The 27780-nt window shown below is 42.0% G+C and overlaps 1 protein-coding gene across 3 annotated transcripts in view; it reads left to right on the top strand.

Moving 5' to 3' along the window:
* The window catches only part of FHIP1A (FHF complex subunit HOOK interacting protein 1A), a 225063-nt gene that overhangs the window by 167090 nt on the left and 30193 nt on the right, over positions 1-27780 (top strand). For all 3 annotated transcript variants that reach the window (XM_010968500.3, XM_074377296.1, XM_074377298.1), the window contains exon 7: positions 24522-24689. In XM_010968500.3, the coding sequence (XP_010966802.2) occupies positions 24522-24689 (168 nt within the window). The remainder of the gene's footprint in view (positions 1-24521; positions 24690-27780) is intronic.

Below are 27780 nucleotides of genomic sequence, written 5' to 3'. Positions count from 1 at the left end.
GTGCTAGTACAAAGGAATAGTGGTGTTTTTAAAAGGGTTGCTTAGTTTTCTGTAGTGTGGCTATATGGGTCCACAGTCCCTTATGCATAACTCAAAAATTGGAAAAGCTCTGAAAACTGAATGTGTTTTTATAATTCATATGGTGGTCCAGTCTAACCTTTGCTAAACTCATTTGGTGGCAAACGCATGCCTGAACTGCCTCAAGGCTATTTGTTTTTATAGTACTTGTGTTAATATTTATACATTTCATGGAAGAAATATTAATGCATTTGATTATAGAGTTCTACCTCAGACCTGCTGATTTGTTAAGTCAAATGTGGCAGATGTACATCGTACTTTCTGAAAAGTTTTGAGTTCCAAAATACACATGATCTCCAGGGTTTTGGATAAGGGACTGGAAGCCTCTTTTGGACATTTAGGGAAGGACACATTTTTGGAGATAGGTGCAAATTATACTTGGTAAAAATAATATTAAAGAAAATGATACTGTGTTAATATCGGTCATGTAGGAATTAGATCTGGCCACAGATCTGGACATCACATTGTATAAAACTGGTTATTTATGACTATAGGTTAATGGGACAGCCCTTCTTCAGCAAGAGCTAGTTCTAATGTCTGTATGTTTAATTTATCAATGCTAAATTTTCAAGGCTGAATATTTATTGGTGTGGTTGTATTAGTCTGGGTCCTCAGAGAAGAGGATGCCAAGATAGGACTCAACATGAGAGAGAAAGTAGGAAATGAGGTGGGGAAGGCTAGGGGTGCTGTCCGACTGCAGTGCTGATCTGACCCCGAACGCAGGGACGGGGAGGGGCTGGCTGGGAGTGTCTGGGCCCCCTGGGTAATCTGAGATAGACCTGCCAGGGAGGACGGCTTCTCCAGGAACAGGTCTGCCTTAGCATCCCTTGGTACAAGCTGCCAGTCTGGACACCGGAGCAGTGTCACTTCCGCTGTACTTTATTGTCCGTGGTAGTCACAGAGCCCCCCAGCTTTCAAGGGGAGAGGACACAGCCCCCACCTCTTGGTGACAGGAGTGTCAAAGGATTTGTGCCCATATTCTGGGCAGGTTTACCTTGATTACCATCCCGGGACTGAATGTGTGCAGACGGTCAGAGAGCTGTATGGAGAGGACCACCTGAGAAGAGCCAGAGACCTCAGCCGTGGGTCACAGCTGGTCAGAGAGGGAGTCAGGGGAATGAATAGCCAAACGTCACTCTCTTCCCTTCCTCCCATCTCCTACCAGGCTCCCATTGGTTGAACCCAGATGGAATCCCTGTGGCAGGGGAAGCGTGGAGAAGAAGTGGGTGAATCAGGGCTCAGAGCAAGGAGGGAAAGATGGACAGAAGATGCAGAGGGGCAGGTGGGAGATGCCAGCACACTTCTGTGCTCATATCAGCCTTGCAGAGTGTTCCCTAGCGGGGATAGAAGGCCCCTGTAAGAGCGTACTGGGATCTTGTGCTTAAGTAAGTTGTGGCTTAAATTTTTCTAGAAACATGTAAGAAAGTATAGTTTGTAGTAACTGCCTAGATATATCTACCGATTCTTATCCTCTGGAACCTAAAACATAGTTAGATGTTAATGTGACAGGCAGATACCTAACAACAGATGAGACATGAACAAGGAACTATCTCAAGCCCAGGTAACCATCACCAAGTCAAGCTTATTACGTGGATTCACACAGAGGCAGGGTGTGCAGTGGAAGAGTTCTAGACTGAGTCAGAAGGTCTGGGTTCTGGTCCTGGCTCTTGTATTTACTGCTGTGTGACCTTGTGCAAAGCTTTTAACCTCCCTGAGTCTCATTTTCCTCAGCTGCACAGTGGGGATCGTAATACTCCTCTTTCATCATGTGAGCGCATTCTGAAGACAGTATGCTGTTAAATGCAAAGATATTATCTTACTTAATCCAGGACAAATTCTGCCCTCTAATATGCGGTCAGAGGATAATGCTATTTGTTTGAAGACCATTTAGTGAGTGTGCACCAGGTGCAAAGCACACTCCCACACCCTGTGGGGAGATGGAGGGGGAACGGGCCGAGAAACCCTCTCGTCTCCATGGAGTTTCTGATCTGGGACCCAGGAGACTGATAGGCCAGCCACAGACTTGAAGCAAGATAGACGAAGATAAGTGGTGGAAGAGAGAAAGAAGCGAGGGGTGTGCGGCGACTCAGAGGAGTGAGCAGTTAGGGAGAGTCAGTCGGTGCTGAGCCTTGATGGTGAGCCGGTGGGGGAAGGACAAAAAAAATGTGCTGACCCTGAACTCTGGGGGATAGCATGGTGTCCTGTATATTTTAGGTGATCAATAAATATTTGAGGATGATGATAATAGTGGAAGAAAGCCCCCAGGTAGAGAGATGCACCCTCCTATACTTTTTTTTGAATGTTGTGATCAGGCTGAGGGGCTGCAGACAAGAACAGAAGTGGAGCAGGCTGATTGGGTTTGTCACCAGCTTAGAGGAATCTTTGTCCAGGTGTGTTGTGTAGGAGACCAGCAGACAGGTGGCAGTAGCAGCCAAAGGTGGCTTCATTGCTGCCGTGGCCCCAGAAGGGTTGGAAGAAGGGACAGGGTTGCGTTAATAGCACCATCATATTGTTTCTGTCCAGCGTCTTGTGAACCAGGCTGGTCTGTTTTGTGGGTTATTTTGGCTTCTTTGTTTGGAGCCCATGAGGAGATTAGAGCAGAAGTCTGGGGCTGTCTGTGGTAGTTGGAGACCTTGAGGGGAGTGCACTGAAGAAGTAAAGGATGAATGATGGAAGGAAAAATAACACACCATCCTTTTCTGCAGGCAGCTCACAGGTGTTAGCCGTAATAACTGTGACCTCAGAGAAAGCCTGTTCCTTTTGGTTTTTTGTGAAGAGCAGCCAGCTGTGTTTCACTCAGCAAATTATTCCATACAAGTACGCTTGGAGAAACAGGAGAAATATAGCCACCAAAAAACCTGATTTGTCCCACCATCTCTTGTGTGCTAAAACCATGCTTGAACAACATACACGCGCACAGTCATTTCCCCCATTCCCTTTCAGGCGTGCGCGCACAGGCTTCTCATAAGCCACTGTGGAGCCCATTTGTTTTACAGACCCGTCTTCCGAACACGCACATACATATTCATGATCTGTATCCTGTGAGCTCAATAATTCACAGCTTAGTGACTGAGGTTGATGGATTGAAGTTTTGGGGGAATTAGAGAAAATGGAAATTTTGAGAGGCTGGGAGCAGCCGCACTTGTGAGTTGCGCATTTCGTGTGTCTGTCTGTGGGGTGGGCTGGGACCCCTTTTAGAGCCCAGTGGAGCTCTCACTCGCTGGGGACGTTTTTGACTTTCCTGCCCAGTGAAACTGGAGACTGAAGATTTTAAGAGCAACTAAGTACCATCTTCAAACAAGCACCATTAATGACTATTGACAAGCTATAATTGGGTGCTGCGTGTATACTGAGCCCTTACGCCTGGGTTTTCAGTCTCCTGTGAGGAGTGGGCAGAGCAGCCTGTCACTTAACTGTCACTGATGTCCATCCTTCTTCGTGCATCTCTAGTCTGGGAGGTGGTGGAGGGGCTTGGGGTGGCAGGAGGGTAGAGATGAGCCCCCCTGCTCGCCCTTCTGGCTGACTTCTTGTTGCAATTTTGGATGCCCAGCAAGTTGGTGCTGTTCCTCACTCTGCTGCCATCGGTGTCACTTCTTGAAGACAAACGCCTTGACGTTTTGTGTCTGGTTTCCAGTAATGCTGTAAAATTGCATTGACCAGGTCATTCCTTTCAGTGGCAGATTGGAAGAAAGAGGGAATCAGGATGCCATCTTGGCCCTAGACTTTCAAGATCTTATTTTTCAACTTTGATGTCTCTTTGCTAAATCTTTTATAGTTTTCCCGTGAGTCATGGAGCTTCACGCTAGACTCCCTGGGGTGAACTATACCGAAAACTGTACTGGGGTAGTGTTTTGGTTTCTACATTTCGTACTTTTATTTATGCATTTCAGTCATTTGCTTTTTAAAATTCATTCTCTACGTTATTAACCCAACTGTCCAGTTACCCAGTTACCAAAGGCTCCCAAAGATAATCCTACCTTTTTAATTTTATTTATTTATTTTTTTTTGCTGGCTCCTTATCCTCTTCCTATAATGACGTTGAGCTGTACTTATGTACATGGAACTTTGCTTCTCAGCACTCCTGGAGTGAACCAGCACTTGAAATGATTCTCTTCTCATTGCACGGACAGCATACCTGTGTGCCCACCTGGGCCCGCAGGTGGCTGGTCTGTGTGCAGTGAAGGGGCCTCAGGGGTGTCCAGCAGAAATGAGGTCCTTGGGAGCTGCTGCTCTTGCCCCACAGCCTCTGAGGTGGGCTCCAGTGGGTTCTGGGCAGGGAGGTGTCCCCTCAGGGCCAGATGGCAGCTGGAGCAGTGGGAAGGCTTGAAGCACCTAATGGCATCTTAGTCCCACCCGGGTGCATCTGAGGGATGGCAGTGGCCTGGCCCAAGCAATAATTCTGCCTTGTCAGTCAGCCTGGACTTCACAGAGCATTCTGTGGAAGCAGAGAGGCCAAATGTGACGATCACTATAGTCTGTCATCAGGAAAGGCAATTGAATGAGGTAATTAAAAGGCCCAGTCCTGTCGCGGGCCTGCAGCTGTGTGACGTGGATTGGCAGTCCACTGTTAAACTTGGATTGAAGAAAAATCATACTCAGCAGGCCAGCTCTAGACATCTTAAATTAATAATTGCTCTATCCAAGGAAAGCCTGTTATTAAGTAGACCTAGAAGTTTTCAGTGACAGTTATAAGAGGCTTTGACGTGGACATATTTGATTTATTAATTGAAAACTGAAAGTGTGTGTCATCTAATACATTCTATTAATGCAATGTATTTGATTAATATAATTTGGGGAAGCAGTCTAGCTTAATATTTGGAAAAATGGCTTTTGAGTTTAGAGAGACCTTAGTTTGAGTTCTGGGGCTTTGCTGTTTAACTAGCAATGTGACTGTGGCAAGCACCTTCATCTATGTGTGTGTATGTGTGTGTGTGTGTGTGTGTGTGTGTGTGTGTGTGTGTGTGTGTGTGTATAATCTATGGATAATAATACCTGCCTTGTTGGGTTCTTGTGAAGAATAAATGAGATACTGCATTTAATGTGCTTGTTGTCTCTGGCACTTAGTACCGAATACATATTACCTATTAGCCAGCTGAATCTCTAAATGAAACATCCTTCCCGTGACATTGTATGTTACTGGACAGTGAATTTTTTTGTGTTTACCATTTTTTGCACTGTTTTGATTTTAGATAATATGCTTATTGTTCCCTAACACATTTTTACATTATTTAATAGACTGCTGTCTTTAGATTTACTCTTTTCTTATTTCCCTCAGTTGTTCACAGAGTTATTTTCCTATTTGTTCTAATTCTCAGTGCCAGAGGTTCTCAAACTTGAACGTGCAGGGGCAGTTCCCTGGGAACTTCTTACAGGCAAACTCCCGAGTGCTGGGGATGTGAGTTTTGGAGGTCAGGTTGAGGCCCAGGAGTTTGCACTTCAGCCAACACCCAGATGCTCCAAGGACCACACTCGGGTGACACACTGACCTGTGACCTTCTGCTGACGCTTTGATTATTGATGCTCTTTTATTGAACTAGGATTCGGAAGACATGGGTTCTAGTTTTCTGTGTGATTGCAAGGGTCTTAACTCAGCTAAGGGTTCAGTTTTCTGATGTAGTAATAGTCCCACCCTGTCAGCATCCCAAGACTGTGGTGAGCATCAGACAAGCAGGTGGATTAACAACACTTTGGGAAGCTGTGAAGCCTGTTCCAAATGAGCAAGGTATTCAAACAGGGGTGAGATCTCCCCTTTCCCCGTCTGGAGCTGTTTTAGCCGTCTAAGCAGGTAATGTAGGTCCAAGTACTTTGCATAATTTAAGGACTTAGTAGTAGCATTCTCCAAAGGTGAGTCGTGCAAGGAGATTGTAGGGTTCTAAAAGTGTGTTTCTGCCCCTGAGGTGTATAGAGTGTTTGACTGAGGTACATGGTTCAGGACTCTGGACGAGCATCATATTTGTTACCCTGAAATCAGCTCTGCTCTCCCGTGTGATGCTACTAGGATATGTGGACAGTGATGTTAATATCATAAAAACGCCTTTCAGATGGAAATCTTGTCAGCCTGCAGTGGGAATACTAGCCACTCACCGATGTCACGTATGTCACAGAATGTTACAGGGCATCACCATTCCACTGCTGCTGGTCCTCCCAGGTGCCTTGGTGCTGTGGGCAGAAGGCAAAAAAGTCCCTTGAGATAAAGGGGGTGGGCAGACTTTCTCTGGTTGATCGTTGACCGTAACTTCTTCACTTCCCATATTCTGGGTTGATGATGCATACAGTTGTTTAGATCCATATGCAAACGTACTTTTCTCCTTATCAACATACAGAAAAGCCTCAGAGAGTCCATGGTTTACCCCAGAGCTATCATTTGTGGACCAACTATGGAACAAAATACAATGTCTAGTATTTATTGTAGAAAGCACCTGAGAATGTGGAAACAGATTATAATAGAAGCTATTGGAACATTCGCCTTTTTTTTTCTCCCAAAGAAAATCTTGTAATTCATATCTAAGGTCTTGTGCTGAGTTTCTAGCCTACTTAAGCACTATGTCTTTGGAAATTTTGTAGACACAGAGGTTCCAGGTAAGGCAGCTGGTGTGTATGTAGCTGAGGCCTGGGCGTATTGTTATGTGAATGAAAATCCAAATCTTTCCTCTTATTTTTCATATTCACAGGCCAAATAGTGAACTAACTAACTGGCCATAGGATTCAGGAGGTCATCACCTTGGTGTCGACAGCTTCGTGGAGGCTTGTGGGGCATCCCTGTCTCTATAATGCTGATTCTGATGCTCTGCCAAAACAAATAAAAATGAAAACCAAAAAACATCGGCTTGAGTAGGTAGACTTCAGATAGAGAGCAAAGAGGAAGCCAGATTTATTCATTCATTGACTTAAACCTAGAGGTAGTGGTATCTAGTGAGTAAGGTCTTTGCAAAGGGTTTGATACAATGTGGACTTTAGAGTCAGACTGCCAGGGTTGATATCTCAGCTCTGCCACTTGCTAGTTGTGTGCCCTTGGGCAGAATCTTTAACCTCTCTGAACCATTTTCCTCATTTTCATTTGTAAAATGAGGTTGGTAATGAATGGTGCATACCTTTTAGGAGTTGTGGGGATTAAATAATTTTAAAGTGACACCTGGCACAGAGTAAGTGCTATGTTTATGTTAACGCTGTTGTAACTCTTTCTATATATATTATGTACTTGTTGGAAAATCATAATTTTACATGACCCAACAGTGCTTTCATTGATTGGTAATACTATACTATAATACTGTTATTATTGTCTGTATTAATATAAAACTTGGCATATTGCCAGGAGGAGATAGGTGAAGAACTGGAGACTTCAAGGTCCTGGAGAAGTAACTCAGATGAGACTTGGTGGAGCCCAGCTATATGAATGTTTCCTAGGCCAGTCCCAAACCTCTCCCTCCTCCCCTCTCCAGAGACTCACTTCTTCAGCTGTCCCGGACCCTTTGCTGTATACCGGGTGTGAATTAGCCCTCTAGTTAAATACATATGCTTATGTCTTCCCTGTATTTGAGCTGCCTTTCTCCTACACCTATACTCATCCCAATCTTTCTCATCTTCCAGTGTCCAGACCACATGCCCCCTCCCTCTGGAAGTCTTTCTGATCAAGCCAGAAGGAGGCAATCACTCCTCACTTCTCTCAACTTTGGCCGCTGTCACTTGCATGGCATTAAAGATCCCCTTGTGTGGTCACTGTGGGTTTAATATGTCTTACCTGTCCTGCCAAGAGGTGGACGCCATGAGGGTAGAGACCATCCGCGTGTATTTATCCATCCCTTCCTTGAACCCATATGATGGCAACATGTCTAGCACCCTGTGCCCTGTGCACAGTAGGTAGTGTGCTGTTTTCTGAATAAATAAGTAAACATGTGAATGTGAATATGGTGAGTAGGTGGGGGTATAGTGTGTGGAGCAACTGTGAAGGAGTGATAGGAGAAAGCAGAGGAGAGGTTGAATAGTTCCAATCTGTTGGGGTCAAGTCAGGCTGGTGAACTGATGTGTGGCTGACAGCGAGCCCTCTGGGGTGGCGTGGAGGGGACGAGAAGTGGGGAGCCTGAGGGAAGGGGTGTTTAGGATTGGCTGGAGGTGGCTTTTGCTGAAAGCAAGACAGTGCTCATTTGTTGTGGAGGTCCAAAAGGGAAATGACCCAACCTGAGACAGGTATTTCAGGAAAAATATAAAGGAGGATATGGATATCTTAGAGAAGTAGAAGGAAAATGAACAAAAAATATTACTGAAGAATTAGTGATGGCGCTAAGATTCATGTTTGAAATGTGCTCTCCACACTTAGAAATGAAATTATACGAGTGGGCCAGCTTTTCTTTATTGTTTTTGTCTTTTGTGGGTTTTTTTTTGTATATACATGTTTTTTATTGAAGTATAGTCATTTTACAATGTTGTGTCAGTTTCTGGTGTACAGCATAATGTTTCAGTCATACGTGAACATACATATATTTGTTTTCATATTCTTTTTCACCATAAGTTACTACAAGAATTGAATTATTGAATATAGTTCCCTGTGCTATACAGTATAAACTTGTTATGTATCTATTTTATATATATTAGTATATGCAAATCTTGAACTCCTGATTCATCCCTTCCCACCCTCTTTATTATTTTTGGCTTGAAGCATTGGCTACGAGAGATCAAGTCGAAAATAATTGATGGTATATCATTGCCATGGTTATCAAGGCATCAAACTATCTGGGTCAGAATGTATGATATTTACATTTGGGTTAAATGCTTTAATAGAGCTAGTGGGTTTAGCTGTGCAGTTTTTTCTTAGATCGTTGAAGTTGAGAACTTTGCAATCGATTAGAGTTCAGTTTCGTGGAGGAGCGATGTGTGGAGCAGAGGTGAGGGACTCATTCAAAGTCTCCCAGTCCTCATTCCCTGCCACTGTTAGCCCCATACTTGGCACCCAGTAGGCACTCTATAATTGTTTTTCAATAAATAAATTAATAAGATCTCAGTTTTTCAGTAAGTGAATTAATAACTAATTTAAAACAAATTTCAGACTGCATGGATTTCACAAAACATATCCTTTGTATTTAAAGTTCTTGCCAAATCTAAAGTGGAGAGATTAAATTGAAGATGGAAACGGAATACGTTATGCACATTCATAGGATTTTAGTACTAGACAGGATTTAGTACTAGACATAGTTCCAGAGATTGTCTAGTCCCAGATCCTCATTTTTCAGATAATGACCCTGAGGACTGGAGAGGTCCGGTGACTCGCTCAGGCTCGCACAGCTGATTACAGAGCCCAGGTCTCCAGGTCTTGAGGCTTCAATGTCATCTCTTTCTATTGCTTCCCTCGAAGTAAATCTGAATTTCACGATTCCTTCCATGGCATAAGTTAACTCTTGAGCTTCTAATGCAGAATTTAGAAAAAAAATTTTCCTTATGCTTTTGTTAATTTCAAAATAGAATGATTTCTTAGACAGCACACCCCCTTCCCACCCAGGCTCCTGTGAAGGGCAGGGGCTGCTTGGTTGTGCCCATATTCATTTTTTGATGTCCTGCTTGAGTTTCTCCTCCTGGGAAGTCTGTTCCAAAAGGAGAGCTTGCACCATCTAGTGGAGCTAAAAAGAGGCTCTTGGGTTTAATTTTTTGGTGGCCCTGTTTTAAAAGAAGAAAGGAATAGGACTGCCACACCCAGCATTAAAACCCTGGTTCTTGATTGCAAATACATCTCTGATGGATGGGTTCTAGCTTCAAAAAAGAAGAAGAAAGGAACAGTATTTTTACTTCATTAACCTGCAGATCTCACATGGAACCCTTTGTTCCTACCATGAAAGTGAGGGTGGCAGTGCAGAGCAATGCTTGGGTCACTTTGTACCTCACCATGCTAGAAACGGCACGTGAGAGACGAGGCTGTTGGTTCTTTCCTGGTAGAAGGAAGGTAAAAAAGTGGGTAGTCTGGCAACCTGTTTTTGTATCCAGCGCTTAGATTCTTTTACTCATTAATGCAAAACATTAACTCTTCTGGCATGAGTCTTCTCATAATAGTTGGGAATTAGTTAAATCCTGCTATTATTCCTAGGAAAGCCGCAAGTACTCATTTGGGCAATTAACTTTTTCAATCATGTGCAGTATTCCGCTGCCCAGTTGGATAAATGAAGTTTTGGGAAGCTTCCAAATGACTCCTTTGTTTCCTTCAATAGAGATTTAAATCTTTTCTCAAGCTCTACAAAATACTTATCTTGTGTGGTAGGTGGTAGAAGATAGTGTGTCAAGCAGAATGACTTGATGACTGAGTGGGCAACACAGGGCGGGGGATTTCATCACTGACGATGCCTTTAAGTTACTCATTACCTTCTGGGCCTGAATTTTCTTCGGAAAGAATGTCATTGTTCATCTTAATATTTACAGAGTACTTACCGCTCAGCAAAATCCAGGTTTGTTTCTTTCTTTTTTTTCCATTTGTTATTGCATCAGCTGAAATATCTTACATGGCTCCTTATCACCTGTGTGGGGCAGGCATCCTTTGTGATAGTGGTTCTCATGCTGGTGCACAGCAGAATCAAGGGAAGCCTGGCCCCACCCCTCGAGAGTCTGATTTACCTGGATCCAGGTGGGATGTGAGCAGGCGTATTTTTAAAAAGCTCCCCAGGGGATTCTAACATGGCACCAGGGTTCAGAAGCACTGCTGGATGATAATTCTTGAAAGTGTATTGTGAATCATTGGATTCCAAATCAGGTTTGAACACTGGAGACCCGTATTTGAAAACCACTATTCTTTTTGGGACCTGAAGTTTGTACTGTATTGTGATGGGAGCAAGGAAGTTATCCTGTGGCTAAATGACTCCATGCGTCCATCTCTAGTTGGTGCTGGTGGAATCAGTCCTGAATGCATGATCCAGGTCTGAGGAACCGAGTACTTACAGGGCTAGCCAGGAGCAGTGAGGCCAGGAGTTAATGCTTTTGGGACTGGTGGGTTTAATGTATTATTATAGTTGTCCTCAGCTGAGGGCATTGCTTCTCTGTTGTTGGCATTTGTCCCAGTGACAGTAGGAAAGTTGATATCGCATATTAAATTTTTTTCCTTTTGTTGGTTTTAAGAACTTTTTTTTTTATCTTGTTGGCTTAGTGATGAATTTCACCTCTTTCTGTGGTGGGCCAGTGAGTTCTTTAGAGAAGCTATTTTCTGAAGTCCTAATCTGTCCCTGGGAGCAGCTTATTTCTGAGAAATGGAGCTGAATTGGTTGGAGGCGGGGTCGGGCCATAAAAGGGCAGGGATGGGTATAAATCTTCCAAAATGCCAAAACTTGAACTCTTACAGTGAGAAACCGCGTCTTTGACCTTAATTAGTCCACGCAGTTGATGCAGCTATTCAATTTCGAAGTATTTCTGCTCTGTTTTCAGAGGACAGGGGGATGAGAATATCAAAGAATTGTTAGAATTCTTGTCTTGGCTTCTCTAAGGCAATACTATTGTGTAAAGAATGTGAAATTTGGTATCAGGCAGACTTGATCTCTCCTCTGCCACTTACTGTGTACTTTGCTTGGCAAGTTTGTGAGCATCTGTAAGATGAGAACCCTAATACCTGTCTTTCTTAGGCCAAGGGAAATTAATTCAGATAATGTATGTGAAGCCCCTAACACGATGCTTGGCACAGAGCTGGGACTCCAGAAATGGTAGCTACTTCTGGAACTGCCATTGATAATAGTAATAATTAATGATAATGATAATAATAAGCAGCTGTTTTCCCCTCCTTCGGACATGGTGCCTGAGGTGTAAGTAGTGTCATGGCTCTCGTGTCCATTTGTCCCCGTGGTGGGCTGAGGATGGGGATGGCAAAGTGATGTTGACAGGAGTCCCGGCTGGGAAAGTTGTCCTCAGAATGTTCATCTTCACATAACCAACATGTTATAATTTAATCTTTTTTCCCATTTTTTAAATTGAAGTATAGTCAGTTTACAATGTTGTGTCAGTTTCTGGTGTATAGCATAATAGTTCAGTCATACATGTACATGCATATATTTGTTTTCATATTCTTTCATTAGAGGTTACTGCAAGATATTGAATATTGTTCCCTGTGCTATACAGTACAAACTTGCTGTTTATCTACTTTATATGTAGGAGTCAGTATCTGCAAATCTCAAACTCTCAATTTATCCCTTCCCAGCCCCTTTCTCTCTTGGTAACCATAAGTTTGTTTTCTGTGTCTGTGAGTCTATTTCTGTTTTGTAAATAAATTCATTTGTGTCTTTTTTTTAGATTCCACAGTTAAGTGATATCATACGGTATTTTTCTTTCTCTTTCTGTTTTACTTTACTTAGGATGATGATCTCCAGGTCCATCCATGTTGCTGCAAATGGCATTATTTTATTCTTTTTTATGGCTGAGTCATATTCCATTGTGTATATATACCACATTTTCTTTATCCAGTCATCTGTCATAATTTAATCTATGTTAATTCCTTAAAATGTAGCTTCTCCCTAGAAGAGTTAAATTCACTGATCACTCATCTTGTGTATGTCCTGCTCATTTACCTCAGAGGAAATAGACTACAGATTTTTATTTAAACAATGTAGAGGCGGAGTTAGTAGGGAAGAAGGGAAAATGTGATTTGTGGGGATTACTTCAGTATGTCATACCTGGTCTTTGCTACCATGGGGTGGTGTGGGCTGTGGACATACAGAAAGAGTTGGGCCAATGGGAAGCCAAGATAGGTGATGCCAGGACACAGGACTGGAGGGTAGTGGGGGCCCAAATTCAGCAGCCGTCTGCTGTGAATTGCTGTCCCCAAGTCCCTGTTAGGACTGCCTGTGTGTTGCCATAAGTTTGTCTTGGTACCACCTTGGTCATTTGCTGTAAGTTGGCAGTGTCTGGAGGAGAGCACTGTTTCACTGCAGCCCTGAGCCTAGAGTAGAAAACATTTGTATGTGTCACTGTAAACTGAATCTGCATAGCTGGGGGACCTGTAATGCAGGTTCAGCAAAGTCGGTACAGTCCAGTTGGGTGTTAAGGGCTTTCTTCCCCATCTAAGCTCTGACAAGTTGAGGAAAAGTGAATGAGGCAGCTGGAGGACCTTTATTAGCAATAAAACTGATGCTGGAGAATAGGGTTGATAACCTGTGGGTAAGATATCCTGATACTGAGCCCAGAATTAGACAGACTCTCCCAGATGCAGAGAAGAATACATACTTCCTGCTGGCAGCCTGGCTCCCAGAAGAAAAAAGAGAGAGGAAGGGACAGGCTTATCACAATGACGGTTAGCCCCCACCCCGCCCCAGGGGAAGAGTTACTGAAGGAGGCAGAGAGAGCGGGAAGTACTCTGGAGGAAAGCCTGTGCTGCGGGGAAACATTAAGATTGAGACATTGTTTTTCTCTAGCAAGTCTACAAAAATCCAACCTTTTAAAATTCTAGCAAATTTGGAAACCGTAAATCATATTAAAAAAAAACAACAAGTAGGGGTGGTTTAAATGTCCTTCCCATGCTCAAGGTCCTATAACCTGTCCCAGTTACCTGCAGAAGAGAATCCAGGTTCCTTCACTTGTTTTTGAAAACCCGTCCGAATCGTACCCCATCCTACTGATCAACCCTCCTTCCCCCATGATTTTTAGATGCAAATCTCAAGTCAGAGCGTGCCCTCATGGACCTCTGTTCTTATTATAGTGTTCCTGCTGGATAATTCTTTCTACTTCCTGTCAGTCTGTCCAAGATGTGTTCATCTGTTAAGTCCCAGGACAGTCCCCACGTTGGGCCAGCGCCTCGCACTTCAGCACACACTGCTTTCTCTCATCTTTAAACTGCTGCTGCACTTTCCCCCGGGGACCACGCAGTTTAGCACTTGGCTCATCGTGTGAATCTTACCAGCCGGCTGCTGTCAGGACCACGAGGGACGGGGTGTTTCTCATACTTCTTTTATGTGTCCTCAGCTGCTCGCATATTGTACACATGGAAAGCACTCAGTCAATACGCAGTCGGTTAAATAAATGTATCAAAAGACTGTGGCTCGCACCCTTATCACTGCACTAGAACAGAGTTGTGTGCTGGTTATGCTGGAAGATAAAATGACCACGGCGAAGGATTGAAATTTGCTCTTATTTCATGCTGTTGACATGGAATCCAAGAATCTCCAATTTTGGGAACTGAGAGGATAAGTCATCTAGTTCAACCCCATTTATTTATTTTTTACAGCTGAAAACACTGAGGCTCATGCTTTGAAAGGAGGTATTCAGAGTCTATGAGCTGAATATTTGTGAGAGGAATAGAGGATATGAAATAGATGATGTTTCAATTCTTTAACATTAGATTATCCAGGGTTATGTGACAGCTTTATATACACATTAGGGATTCCTCTGAGTGTTCCAGAGTGCTTTTCTAATATCTTATAGAACCTCACTTCTTGATGTTCTCCCCAAAATCTGTGGAGGAAGGCGCTTCTCCCAAAAGCTATCACCACGTGTCATCATTGACCTTCACTGACACGTGTGAACGCCCTGCATGGGATTCCACGGCAGGCCAGAGGTACCGCGCTCATTGTGCGGCCACAGAAGCTGATTTCCTGGAAGATTACTTGTCTTGCCCAAGGTGCCCAGATACTAAGGATTAAAATGCAAGTGTTTTGTATTCCCATGCAATCCATTTTCAACTAGCCCGTGATGACTTTTTCTTTCTCAAATTATTATCTCTAGACTCTGAAAATTCTGGCTTAGAAAGGAAGCACATATTTGATTTCCTGCTCAGCAAAGAGAAAGAACAGCTAACACAAGTACTAAGCCACCCCTGGTAGGAGGCTAGGAGCCCAGCCTGGAGCCAGGACATCCTGGCTTTGCCGAGTGCAGAGAGAGGATGCGGCCCTCTGCCAGTGTGGAGTGGAAGGCAGGAGTCGAGGCAGGAGGAGGGCAGGTCACCTCACCAGCTCTCCGCTCCTCCTAAGTCCCAGGCAGGTTTGCCCAGTGCAGATTCAATATTAGTTTTCGGTCGTAGAGATCCCGAGACATCAGTGATCGTATTTAACTATCGTATAAAAATGTACAAATAAGTGCAGTGTTTTAGTTATTTCTACCACTGTTTTTTTCCATTAAATTTTAAATAATTTTGTTTTTTAATTAAAAAATAGTGTTGGCTCTTACTCATTTATTAGTGAACAAAAAATTTAGCACTGAAGTAAATACATATATATTTTTAAAGAGTTTTCCAGCACTGAATCTTGTCATATTGAGTCACAAAGTTAATTTGGTAGGTCACAATTAGCACTTCAAAACAGAATAAAATAGAAAATATAACACTGCTTTATATTTGGTAATGGTAAATACCATATTATTGTAAAATACAGTTCTTATGGGTCATAGTTTTAAAAAGTTTCAAAAAGACTGTTCTCATGTTTTGGAGGATTATTTGGAGAACGGGTTATGAAATTTATCTTGATGCTACATTTCTGCTTCATCATGGACTGCAAATGTTAGCTGGTCTTCTCTTAGTAGAAAACATTCATTTATATTTTGATTGCCCAGTATATGCGAGACACTCTTCTAAATGCTGGCGGTGAGATCTCTTTAACAATTTACTTGCAGAGCAAATCATCTTATTTGCAAAGAAAACACTATCAGTTTGCATAAGATTTAGCTGTAGATAACAGAAAATTCTCTTTAATAATCTTTCCCTATTCCATACACCGATTCCGTTTACACCTCACTGGCCAAGACATATACAGCCACACCTAGACACAAAGGAAGAAGGGAAATGTAGTTTTTCAGCTGTAAAGTTAGGGTTTATTCCCGAGGAAGAAAGGGAGACTGAGTATTGGCGGACATGTAAAAGTGCCTACCACAAATACCTCAAGATTTCTTACTTGTTAACAAAGTGTTGTTTCTGTTGATGATACGTTTCTGTTATTGTGATTCCTGGAAATGCACCAGCCGGGCAGGGACAGGTTAGTGCAGGTTGCCCATAGCACAGGGATGCCCTGCTGAGGGGCAGATGGGGGAGATGAAGTGCACATCCTGCTTGACCGTGTGCCCTCGCGTGGGGCCGTGTCTGCCCACAGCAAGGGCACCTTGATCTCATCGGCAGAAGGACCTTTTGGCTCTGGCCGAGCCATCCACTTGCCAGACTGTGGCCCCGGGGGGCCCTTTTACTACTTTGCCGACATGCCCTATACAGGCTGGTTTTGGCTCAGAGGCTGGGTCCCAGGTTGCCTAGAGGTGGCCTTAAACGTGTGATCCAAGATACACCTGGTTCCGCCCCTTTTCCTAGGACAGCTCTTCTCACCTAGATTTGCTACTTTAAAAATTACAGAAATTAGTAAGCAACAAGGACACACTGTATAGCTCAGAGAATTATACCCATTATCTTGGAATAACCTATAATGGAATATAATCTGCAAAAATACTGAGTCAATATGCTGTATACCTGAAACTAACACAACACTGTAAATCAACTACACTTCGGTAGGAAAAATTATAGAAGTTAGGAGACCAACCTGTACTCACTGTCTTCACACACACACACACACACAGTACATTTTTTAGAGTTTCAACAGGTCCCAGGTACTGTGAAGTCCCCTTATCTCTGACCTCCCTGTATTAACTTCATGTCACCTCTCTCCAGTCACAGGAGAGGAAAATTAGGGTTATCAATTACGCTTATACTTATTTTTTGATTTGAAATGGAAAATTAGATTTCTTTCTTTTTAATTTCAAAAAGTGTATGAAGGAGATAATGCAATACAAAAGGATTCAGTCTTAAGCATCAGTTATGAAAAGATAGGAAGGGTCCCACCCACTCTACACAGAGAAATGCAAAAAAAAAAAACAAAAAAAAACAAAAAAAAAAAAACCTCACACAAAACCCCGCCTTATCTAAGGCAGCCAGGTGGTGTTCGTCTTGGAAACCAATGTGCAGAGAGGAGGGAGAATTTCATCTGGAAGTTGGTGTAAACCTTTTACTCTTTCTCTGCACGCTCCTCAGAGATCATTAAAAATTTATCAGCAAGAAATGCCCTACACGTTTTTCTTCAGGTAGTTGTAAGAAAACCAAAAAGCAAGGAAAACAGAAAGGGAGTTTATAGTCTGCTTCTTTTACTTTCTTGGTGTAATTTTCTTTTGTCCCATGCCAACTTTTAAAAAATTATGTATTATATTTATTCATTTCCTTATTCTAAAACTGATATAGTTACATGGTTTAGAAATTAAGAAAGATTCGCTCAATGGGCTCTTCCAATAAAATGTGGAAGATTTCTTAATAGCAGAGAAAGTTGTTCCTTGTAAACATTTGCATTTATACACTAGCTTTTTTAAAGGGCCCGCTCTCCCTTCATTTTTATGTCTGACTTTTGTTTCAGGTGAGACAGAATAATTCTGGCAGGTTGCCCCTCCCTGTGCCTTCCCCTGTGATTATGCAGTGCCTGCGAATGAGCAGGTTTGGGACAACAGAGAAAGATGACCAGAAAGACTAGAATTACTGAATTTGTTGGGGCAATCACCTGCGTGTTTTCCCAGTCTTCTACTGTGTTGAGGTCTTCCTGTCTCTCATGGAAATTAAGCCAGGAGTGAAATCTGTCCTTTATCATCAGAACTTGCCTTTGTTATAGTTTTGGTGTCTAGGAAAACCATCTGTACATAAAATTCCATCTCCGAACAATATGTGGGACCCAGCAGGCGGATTGGATGGGGGTGGGGCTGGCAGGCATTAGATGCCACCATCTTTTTATTATTATTAGTGTTAGTATTAGTATTAGCATTTTAATGGAGGTCCAGGGGATTGAACCCAGAACCGTGTGCATGCTAAGCACACACTCTACCTCTGAGCTATACTCTCCTCTCACCACTGTCTCATTTTTTCTTAAATACTTCATTCTAAAGAAGCTGCTGGTTGAGACTGGCCCATGAACCACTTCCCCTCTACCATTGGGCTTAATGTCAGTCTCATCAGAATTCAATACTATTGTCTTGTTAACCAAGAAGAGAAATTAGGGGGAAGCCTGAGGAAGCATTTCCTTTTTCCCAATGGATCACTTTGCTCAGTTGCCATAATCAAGAGCATGGCATGAGTCAGGCTCTGTATTTTCAATAACACGTTACTCACTCTTAAAGGAAGATTTCCTCTGCTGTTCACGTATCATCAAATTAGTCTAACTACCTTGCTAATGAAGGCATCCCCAACATGCACTGTGAAAACCACATTTTTTTCTTGTTAGTAACAGGGCAGCTGATTTCCCTCGTGACACCTTTGTTGAATATCCCTTGGGTACCTGCCAGCATACCAGGCGTTTTGAGAATTCGTACTCTAGGTCAGACAACAGTGGTTTCCGCAGTAAGTTTGCCATCTTCAAGGATGGATAAATGCATTAAGCAAACTGAGAAAGGGGATGGACCTAGCTTAGAAAAGAGGAAGCTGAGAGGTTTAATAAGAATTCCAGAACAGGGAGGAAGGATGAGTTTGAGGGGACAGCATTTCTCCATCACCACTTCTTAACGTGAGGGCAGGGTAAGGCACGCTTTGAATTACAGCAGGTGGAATCTTCCTTTACAACGCGGAATCCTTTCTGATTGGAGGGACCCACTGAGCTGTGTTGCCAAAGGGAGCTTTGTGATCCCTGTCTGACTGGGTTTTTGGCTGCCCAGCAGCAGACCTCTAAGCTTGCTCTTCCTGTGTCCGATAATTCTGTTAGCTACCCCGGGCTCCTTCCTATAAGTATGTTTTCTGCTTGGGTCAACTCAGTTCTCAGGAGACGGTGTGGACTCAGAGAGCTGAAACAGTATGCTGAGAGTATATAGGCGCTCAAAAACTGATTGCTGATATTATTTTCATTTTTATGATCCTTCTTGCAACTCAGAAGAATCTTTCTGGGATAACTCATAAGCAGGAAAGGCTTGGAGCAAATGATCTTTGGAATAATTTTCAGATCTTTGCTTCTGAGCTAAAAAATGTTTCATCCCAGAGTTTCCCTGTTAATTCTGACCTCAGAGCCATACTATGAAATACCTTTCTTATGTGATATTTGGAGCATTTCAATAACTAAATTCTACAGGATGTGGTTTAAATATAATGGATCATCTATTGAATTATACTCTGATAAGTTACATTATAATGAAGTAGTAGGTACATTTAATACGTGCAGAGAATAGGAAGAAAGGCTTTAGAAATAATTTGCTGACTTCTCCAGGGAGAGGTTTATCACAGGCAAGAGGAAGTTTATTCTACTTAATTAGTCAATGAATTAATATTTAATTGATTTAATTAATTATTATGTTTAATGTATTACAGTTACATGGAGGGAGTGCTGGGGGAAAGAGACAGAGACTGGCTTTATTTTAAATATCTTTTCCTTAAAATATGTTGCTGAAGTCATTATGGCCATCATTTTAATTTCCTCCTTCCTCAGATATTTTAGGAATAAACAGGCACACTTGCTGACTTTGGATGTCACCTCCATTCCTGCCTCTGGCTGTGGTGTCAATGAAGTGAGTGCCTGGAGGTCGAGGAGCAGAAGGGGGCCCAGAGGGAGGGAGCATGAACTGCAGACTCTTTTCAGACTTGGAATAATTGAACGTTTTCTGTCCTGAATTTTTGGCTGAAATTTTGGCTGAATTTTGGCTGAAGCAGTGGGGCCACTCCCTTCTGTACTTGAATGTTCTTTGCACTCTGTCCTTGGAGGGAAGAAGATGGCTGTGAGGAGTCCATCCAGCGGCTGCCCTGGGCTGCCCTCCAGTGGACACGCCTCCCGCCTGCTCATTATCTTGTCTCTCTCTGGCAGCAGCGAGCAGTGTCTTAGCCTGTGTTCCCTGGAAAGACCCCATCACACCTGTTTCATGCGATCCAGCCTCATCTTCCCTTCTCTGCAGCTGCTTTCAGTGGGCAGGGTACACCTGGTCGCATGGTTTCTTGGTCTCCACTTGGAGCCCCTGGGGCTGAGGGCTCACAGCGGACCCAGGTGAACTGTGGTTGGCTAGTTTTCTCCTCTATACCGAAGGAAAAGCCAAGGAAGGGTGGCTTCTAACTTGGAGACGGTGCAGCAGTCACCTGATCCCACTTCCTGCCACCTGCCTGGGCGACAGACGGTAGGACCCATCTGTTTGTTCCAGTGTGACTGGATCACACACACACACGCACAAAAACCAGTTAGCAGGTGGGAAATGTATTTTTCGGGACACACCATAAACCTGCCATTACAGGGAGGATTCTGGTGCCAGTTTAGATGCAAATGGAATTGCCCAACTAGAGCTGATTACAGAAATGTCAGGATGTCTATGTGCCCAGTTTCACTCCTACGCTGCACATCAAGTTAACGTGCTGCTGTGATTGTGGGCGTGATGGTTGGGCTCGGTTCTCGCCTGCACTTTTGAGGGAGCTTTGACTTGACAGAAGTGGAATGTGGCACACGGTATCCACTCCTCCCTTCCTGTCACCTCCTTGTTGAAAGAAAACAGAATCTCGATTTTGTCCATTTCTGAGAAACTTGACATTTTAATTTAAAAAATAAAAATGCACTCTTGGAGCTCTTAGGCTAAGATGAAAAGGGGTAGATTGACCTGAAATTCAGTTGCCATCCTGTTCAGAGAACGGATCTCAACTATCTACGCAGTTTGGCCACATTCAGCCCCTGCTGGGTGATAGCCTGGCGTCTGGGGAGCTGTTGGGAAGGGGTGGCAGGCAGGGGTGTGAATTGGCGTGGTTATTGCTGTGCTGTTTTAGTGCTTTTCAGATTTTTTTTTTTTTTTACAATTGATAGCACAGCATCAGATGTTTTTGACTGATGCACAGCCAGAAATTTATTTTATGCATTTGCATGTGTGTATTTTTTAGTGACTATAGCACACGGTACATGCATGTATAATATATTGATTATGTAGAGTTTGAACAAAATATGTATATAAAAATTTCACAAAACGGTACTCACTCTTCCTCCATGCAGTATACGTGAATACTTTCTATTTGAATCTGGCCTAAACCATTAGTGAACCAGTAAATTAATTTTACTACCTACTTTTGGTTCTCAAACTGTAGTTTGAAAAACACCAGTTTAAGGGCTTGGTGAAGGGCACTAGGCGTGGAGGAGAACTCAGGTCAAGGCTGGTGGAGGTGGAGAAGGTGGGCGAAGGAAGAGATTTCGAAGAATAGACTAAACTGGACTCGACAACGGTAAGAGTAAGTCCCTGAGTCAGGGCTCCCTTCTAGGACCTGGCTGAAAGTGAGCACATCACAGTGCTCAAGCAGATAGACTGCTTGGGTTCATGGTTGAACTCACCTTGTCAAGGATAATTATTTGGTTGTGGGAACTGAGTTTTCCTTAGTCATTGCGGCCATTGTGGTCTACCTTTAGGAAGAAGTCCCGTTCCCAGACTTTAATATCCTTAAACGTTATTATTGTGTATTACGTGGTAGTAAGGTAGAACCTCATTTACTATTTCTGCTAGAATCTCTGTGTAGATGTGTGGCTACCTGCAACTCTTTTAGAACAAGGTCTGAAATACTGATACTCAGCTATAAGGCAGAAGGTCTTACATCAGCAGCCGATTGCCCTTCATAATTGAACCATGAAGAGCAGGTGACTCTCCCGTATTGCCAGTACATGCTCTCTGGGGCGTCAGTGGAAGCCTCAGTTCTGTATTCTGCACAAGCCGCTTTCCCCTGGTGGTTCATTTCATCATTAGCTTTCATGTGATCACACTAAGGCTCTGGTCTCATCCTTGTTAAGGGGGTTGCCTATTTGGGAAATTACAGGAAGTTTCTGAAAAGTAAGATAATGGGGTGGGAGAAGATTTTCTGGGATAAAAGGCTTCTGAGGGCTCTGAGAATATGGAGGAGGGAAGAGATGGCAAGAGAAGGGAACTAGGTTCTCTTGGTCCGGGTATTAGTTTAAGGTGAGTGTGACCTCGATTTATGAAGACTTTGCAACTTGACACTTAATAGGAATTGGGTTTTTAATATTTATAGCACGTTATGTAAATGCTGCCCCTCCATGTGCTTTCTTAAATCCTCTTAGCTTATAAATGACAGCTTTGATTTCTTAAAAAAAAAAAAGTCTTTTCATTTATCCAGCCTAAGAGTAGTAAACAATAGATGCTTAATGCCTTCCTTTCATGTCAGCCCCCAAAGACTGAGACTTCTATTCTAAAGAGTTTATTGCTGTACTTTTGAGCTTATTAAGGTCACGCATAACTTAACGAGGGTGGGGAGGGGGAAGCTGATGCTGCGTCATTGGTGCAGAGGCAGCTTCTGGAATTCCGCAGGACGGTCAGCTCAGCATGCTCAGTAGGTAAGCTGAAAATACAGTATGGCAGAAACTACACGCGTGGCCCGTTTGGAATGATTAGTGCTATTTTTTTTTCCTAGTGATCGAGATCATTAGGGAATTCGATTTTTGCCTAAATGGTTTAGGGCTAAGCTTCTGCTTGCTATAGGACCCTGACGTTGCAGTTGTGGAATGGGCGTGAGCTGATGGAACTACACGTTTGGTGGTGTGTGAGTCCTTTCCCCCTTAGCCATACTGGGTGACATCAGTTATTTTATACATTTTATAAAAAAAAAAAAAAAGAAGTCCCCACTCTCTGGGGCCTTCAGAGCACATGTAAAGAAGAGAAAGGAATTCAAAACTTAAGCTCAGCCCTGGCCAGTGTGGATTGCTAGGTCCTTGGGGGCTGTCATTTACTCAGGAAATGTTTGTTAAGTACCTTCTGTGTGCCAGGCTGTGAACTTTGCCCTGGATGATACAGAAAGAGACATAGCCTGTGTCCCAGGACAGCCTGGGACCAGCGAACACGGGAAAACACAGGGAGAGAAGGGGTTTGTTTCTGAGGCAGGGCAGCCCAGGAGATGCACTCTTCTCAGGGTGATTTATCTGCCAGGGGGGTGATGCTTACCTGTTTCCCTCGCTGTATTTGGGCCACAGAGAACCCTTTAAAGTTGGTCAGATTATACAGGGGTGTGTTGAGAGTTTGAGGGTTCATGAGACTGGCGCTGACCTGGCAAGGGAAGGGCAGCGCTCAGGCCGCTCAGGGTACTGCTGGTGACCTGTCAGTAATTCTGAGTGGATTGAGATGTGCTGTAGAGACCTTGCTTAGAATAAGGAAAACAGACAGAACTGATTTGGTGGTATCTTATCTATCTGGAATTATGTATCTAGATAATTCCTGAAGAACCAAGAAATTTATAAAACTAAGCCTTTTTTTTGCACAGATGCATCCACACAAGGCCTGTGTATGCTTGTGTAGCAGGTTTGGAGATCTGGTTTCTAAACTGATTTAGATTTTGAAAGTAGAAGAGAAGAAGAGGAATGTAATTTAAAAGGAACATCCCAGGAACAGTATGATAAAGTGACAGTTAACACTTTTAAAGGGAGGAAGAAAGAAGATGGAAAACTGGAAAAGAAAAGATGAAGATGTAATCATTCAAAAATGATCACCATCTGTTTCATGTAGCATCAAGTGTATGAGACTCATGGCAGGGGAAATTTTTAGAAATTCTAAGATTTCTCGTACAGGGTTGGAATCTGAAATGTTGAACTGTTTCCGTGTGATCTTCATGCAGTCCTGTTTGAGTCTTTCTGTATTAGACAGTCAGGCAATTGATGTCAGTAAGGCAGTTGACGACCTGTATTCTGCTCTTAGGAAGACAAAGAAACATATATAAGCTCTTAAACTGTTCCTAATCAAACATTTAAAAATTAAAATTTTGATGCTTTTAGCATCAAATCCTCAGCTCTTTGAAATTGACTTCTTCAAGAGTTCTGTTTCCTGAAAGATCGATGTTTTACTGCACGGAAAAATCACACCACATAGAAAAAGGTCATTTGTATTATTAAAAAAGTCAGTTATTTCATAAGCAGTAAACACTTTATAAATAATACTTTACATGTGTTATTCAGTTATAAAAATTTGACTTGACACTTTCCAGAAACATATCTGAATATCTGCAACTTTGTGTCTGTATCTCTCATTTGCTATTTCTTATTTTATTATTTTGTTTGCTAAATCATATGTGTAACCCGTCTTCCTGGACAGAAAATATGTTCTAGTGTTTCTAGCTCCTTGTACATAGCAGGTCCCCATAAAGGTTTATTGAATGACTAATAATGAAACAAGTCATACTGAGTTTTCTAATTAATCCTTTACTGACCATGGAAATACTTTCTATTATCTTTTCTTTCCCCATCGTGATCACACACTAAAATCTTTATGGTATTTGAACTGCATCTGCTGATTGGAGTTGTTGGAGCCCTTGAATTGCCTCTTTATGCCGTTGCGTTTCCCCTTATGACTTAAAGGGCGGAAACAGCACGAGGTATTGTGGAATGTGAATAGGTTATGGGCTTCAGATGAAGCTCTGAAGTGTGTGCTCGGGACAGGCATGTTCTTACCTTGATGAAGTCACTGCAGTGAGGCCGGGGGCTGTAGGGGAGAGGGGAGGCGTGTATCACAGCATCGGGAGGCTGCTTACCTGTGCACACTGTCATTGGTCCCAGGTGACTGTGGAGGAGGTCATGACCACAACTGCCTATCTGGACCTTTTCCTGCGGAGCATCTCCGAGCCAGCTCTACTTGAGATCTTCCTCCGTTTTATCCTGTTGCACCAGCACGAGAACGTCCACATCCTAGATACTCTCACGAGCAGAATCAACACCCCATTTCGGGTAAGGAGAGCTCCAGAGGAAGGGGATTTATAACTCAGAACAGGTTTCAGGAGAGTTTGTTTTGGGGAATAAAAATGAATATTCTCTTTCTCTCCTCCTCCTGTACCCCTCTTTATTTCTTTCAGCTGTTACTTTTTCTATTTTGGAAGAGAGAAAGTAGATAATTTGTTTAGCTCTCAGTAGCTCTTCTATCAGGGAGGTGGCACTTACTGCCTTTCTCAGGACATTTTTCTCAATTTGTCTGGATTGGCACATTCTTCTGTAGAACCAGCAGAATGTGCTTCTGAGGAGTCAAGGTGCTGGGCTTAAGTGCAGGTAAAGCCAAGGAACTGAAGTGTATCAAGTCTGGGTATTAGCGATTTTATCTCTGTCCACAAATGTTTTGAAATGCATGTCTGGGCAGTTGTGAATTAAGATAGTCATTCTTTAGTTTGGAGCTCTGATTAACTTTTATACCATTAGTGTAATCCTTTGCAATCCCCTCCTCAAAGGCTGTCTCTATTTAATTGCAATTATTGTTTTAAAAGCAAAGGTATATCTAAAGAAAATGAAAATACTAATTTGAAAAGATACATATGCTGCAATGTTCATAGCAGAAGTATTTACAATAGCTAGGATATGGAAGCAACCTAAGTGTCCATTAACAGATGAATGGTTAAAGAAGTGTGTATGCCTGTACACACACACACACACACACACACACACACACACAAACACACAATGGAATATTAGCCATTTGCAGCAACATGGATGAAACTAGAGGGTATTATGCTTAGTGAAGTAAGTTAGAACAGAGAAGGACAAATACTGTACATTACCACTTATATCTGGAATCTATCATTTATATCTGGAATCTAAAAAATAAAATGAATGAATATGACAAAAGAAATAGACTCACAGATACAGAGAACAAACTGATAGTTACCAGTGGGGAGAGGGAAGAGAGGAGGCAAGCTGGGGGTAGGGGAGTCAGAGGTACAAACTACTATGTATAAAATAAGTAAGCTACAAGGAAATATTGTACAGCACAGGGAACATAGCCAATATTTTATAATAACTTTAAATGGAGTATATAATCTATGAAAATATTTAAATGCTATATTGTACACCTGAAACTAATATAATATTATAAAGCAACTATACTGGGGAAAAAAGCTCCATTGAAATGCAAAAAAAGAGAACAAAGGGATAATTAACAGTGTTATTGAGTTTGTAACATATCTAGATGTAATGTGTATAACAGTAATAGCACAAAGAGGGGTGGTAAGAAGGAAAAGAGCTCTATAGGAGTAGTATTTCTGTTTTTCACTGCAGTTAATTTAGTATAAATCTGAAGTCGAATCTGATAAGATGTATCTGGTAAGGCCTAGAGCAACCACTAATAAAATTAATATAGTGAAAAAAGTCATTAAAGGAATTTAAACATTACAGTGGGGGAAATATTCATTTAATGTAAAAGAAGACAGTAAAATAGGAACAGAGGAACAAAAGAGACATCAGACATCTAGAAAAAAGTAAAATGACAGACATAAATCCAATTATAATGATAATATTAAATGTAAACAGATTAAAAATTCAATCAAAAGGCTGAGACTGACAAGACTAGATAAAAATACAGGATCCAACTATATGCTGCCACCTGGAGATAAACTTTAGATTCAGTGATAACAGTAGATGGAATGTTAAGATGTTTAAAGATAGGTTATGCAAACAGCAACCAAAACAAAGCTGGAGTGGCTATACCAATAAGCCACAAAATAGGCTTTAAAACAAGACCTGTTACTAGAGAAAGAGGGACATTTAATAATGATAAAGGTTAACTCATCAGGAAGATACAGCAATTATGAATATATATGCATCTAAAAACAGAGCCCCCAAATTTATAAAGCAAAAAACTGATGAAATTTAAGGAAGAAATAGAAGATACAGCAATAGTTATTGGCTATTTCAACACTTTATTTTCCATAACAGATAGAACAACTAGGCAGAAGATGAACAAAGAAATAGGAGACTTGAACAACATTGTAAAAAAACTAGATTTAACAGAGGTCTATAAAACACCCACCCAACAGCAGCAGAATACACATTCTCCTTGAGTGCACATGGAGCAAACACTTTCCAAGGCAGACCGTATGATAAGCCATAAAACAAACCTCAATAATTTAAAGGGATTGAAATCATTCAAAGTGTGTTTATTGACCACAGTAGATTAAAATGAACGCTTATTAATAGAAAGAAAATTCACAGATACATAGAAATTAAGCAGTACTTCTAAATAACCAATGGATCAAAGAAGAAGTCTCAAGGGAAATGAGAATATACTTTGAGATAAATGAGAATGAAGACAAAACATGTCAAAACTTATTGGATGCAGTATAGCACTGCTTAAAGGGAAATATACAGCTGTAAACACCTACATGAAAAAAGAAGAAAGGGTCATCATTAAAAAGTTCACAAATGATAAATGCTGGAGAGGGTGTGGAGAGGAGGGAACCCTCCTACACTGTTGGTGGGAATGTAGTTTGGTGCAGCCATTATGGAAAACAGTATAGAGATTCCTTAAAAAACTAAAAATAGACTTACCATATGATCCAGCAATCCCACTCCTGGGTATATATCCAGGGGAACTCTAATTCAAAAAGATACATACACCCCAATATTCCAGCAGCACTATTTACAATAGCCAAGACATGGAAGCAACCCAAATGTCCATCAACAGATGACTGGATAAAGAAGATATGGTATATTTATCCAATGGAATACTACTCAGCCATAAAAAAGAATGAAATAATGCCATTTGCAGCAGCATGGATGGACCTGGACATTGTCATCCTAAGTGAAGTAAGCCAGAAAGAGAAAGAAAAATACCATATGAAATCACTCATATGTGGATTAAAAAAAAAAAAAGACAAAAATGAACTTATTTACAAAACAAATAGACTCACAGACATAGAAAATAAACTTATGATTACCGGGGGGAAAAGGGAGTGGGAAGGATAAATTGGGAGTTTGAGATTTGCAGATACTAACTACTATATATAAAATAGATAAACAACAAGTTTCTACTGTATAGCACAGATATTCAATATCT

Source organism: Camelus bactrianus, chromosome 2 (assembly GCF_048773025.1).
Source record: "Camelus bactrianus isolate YW-2024 breed Bactrian camel chromosome 2, ASM4877302v1, whole genome shotgun sequence".
Classification (NCBI taxonomy): Eukaryota; Metazoa; Chordata; class Mammalia; order Artiodactyla; family Camelidae; genus Camelus; species Camelus bactrianus.
The sequence above is the reverse complement of the archived record's forward strand: the minus strand, read 5'-3'. Positions and strand labels throughout refer to the sequence as shown.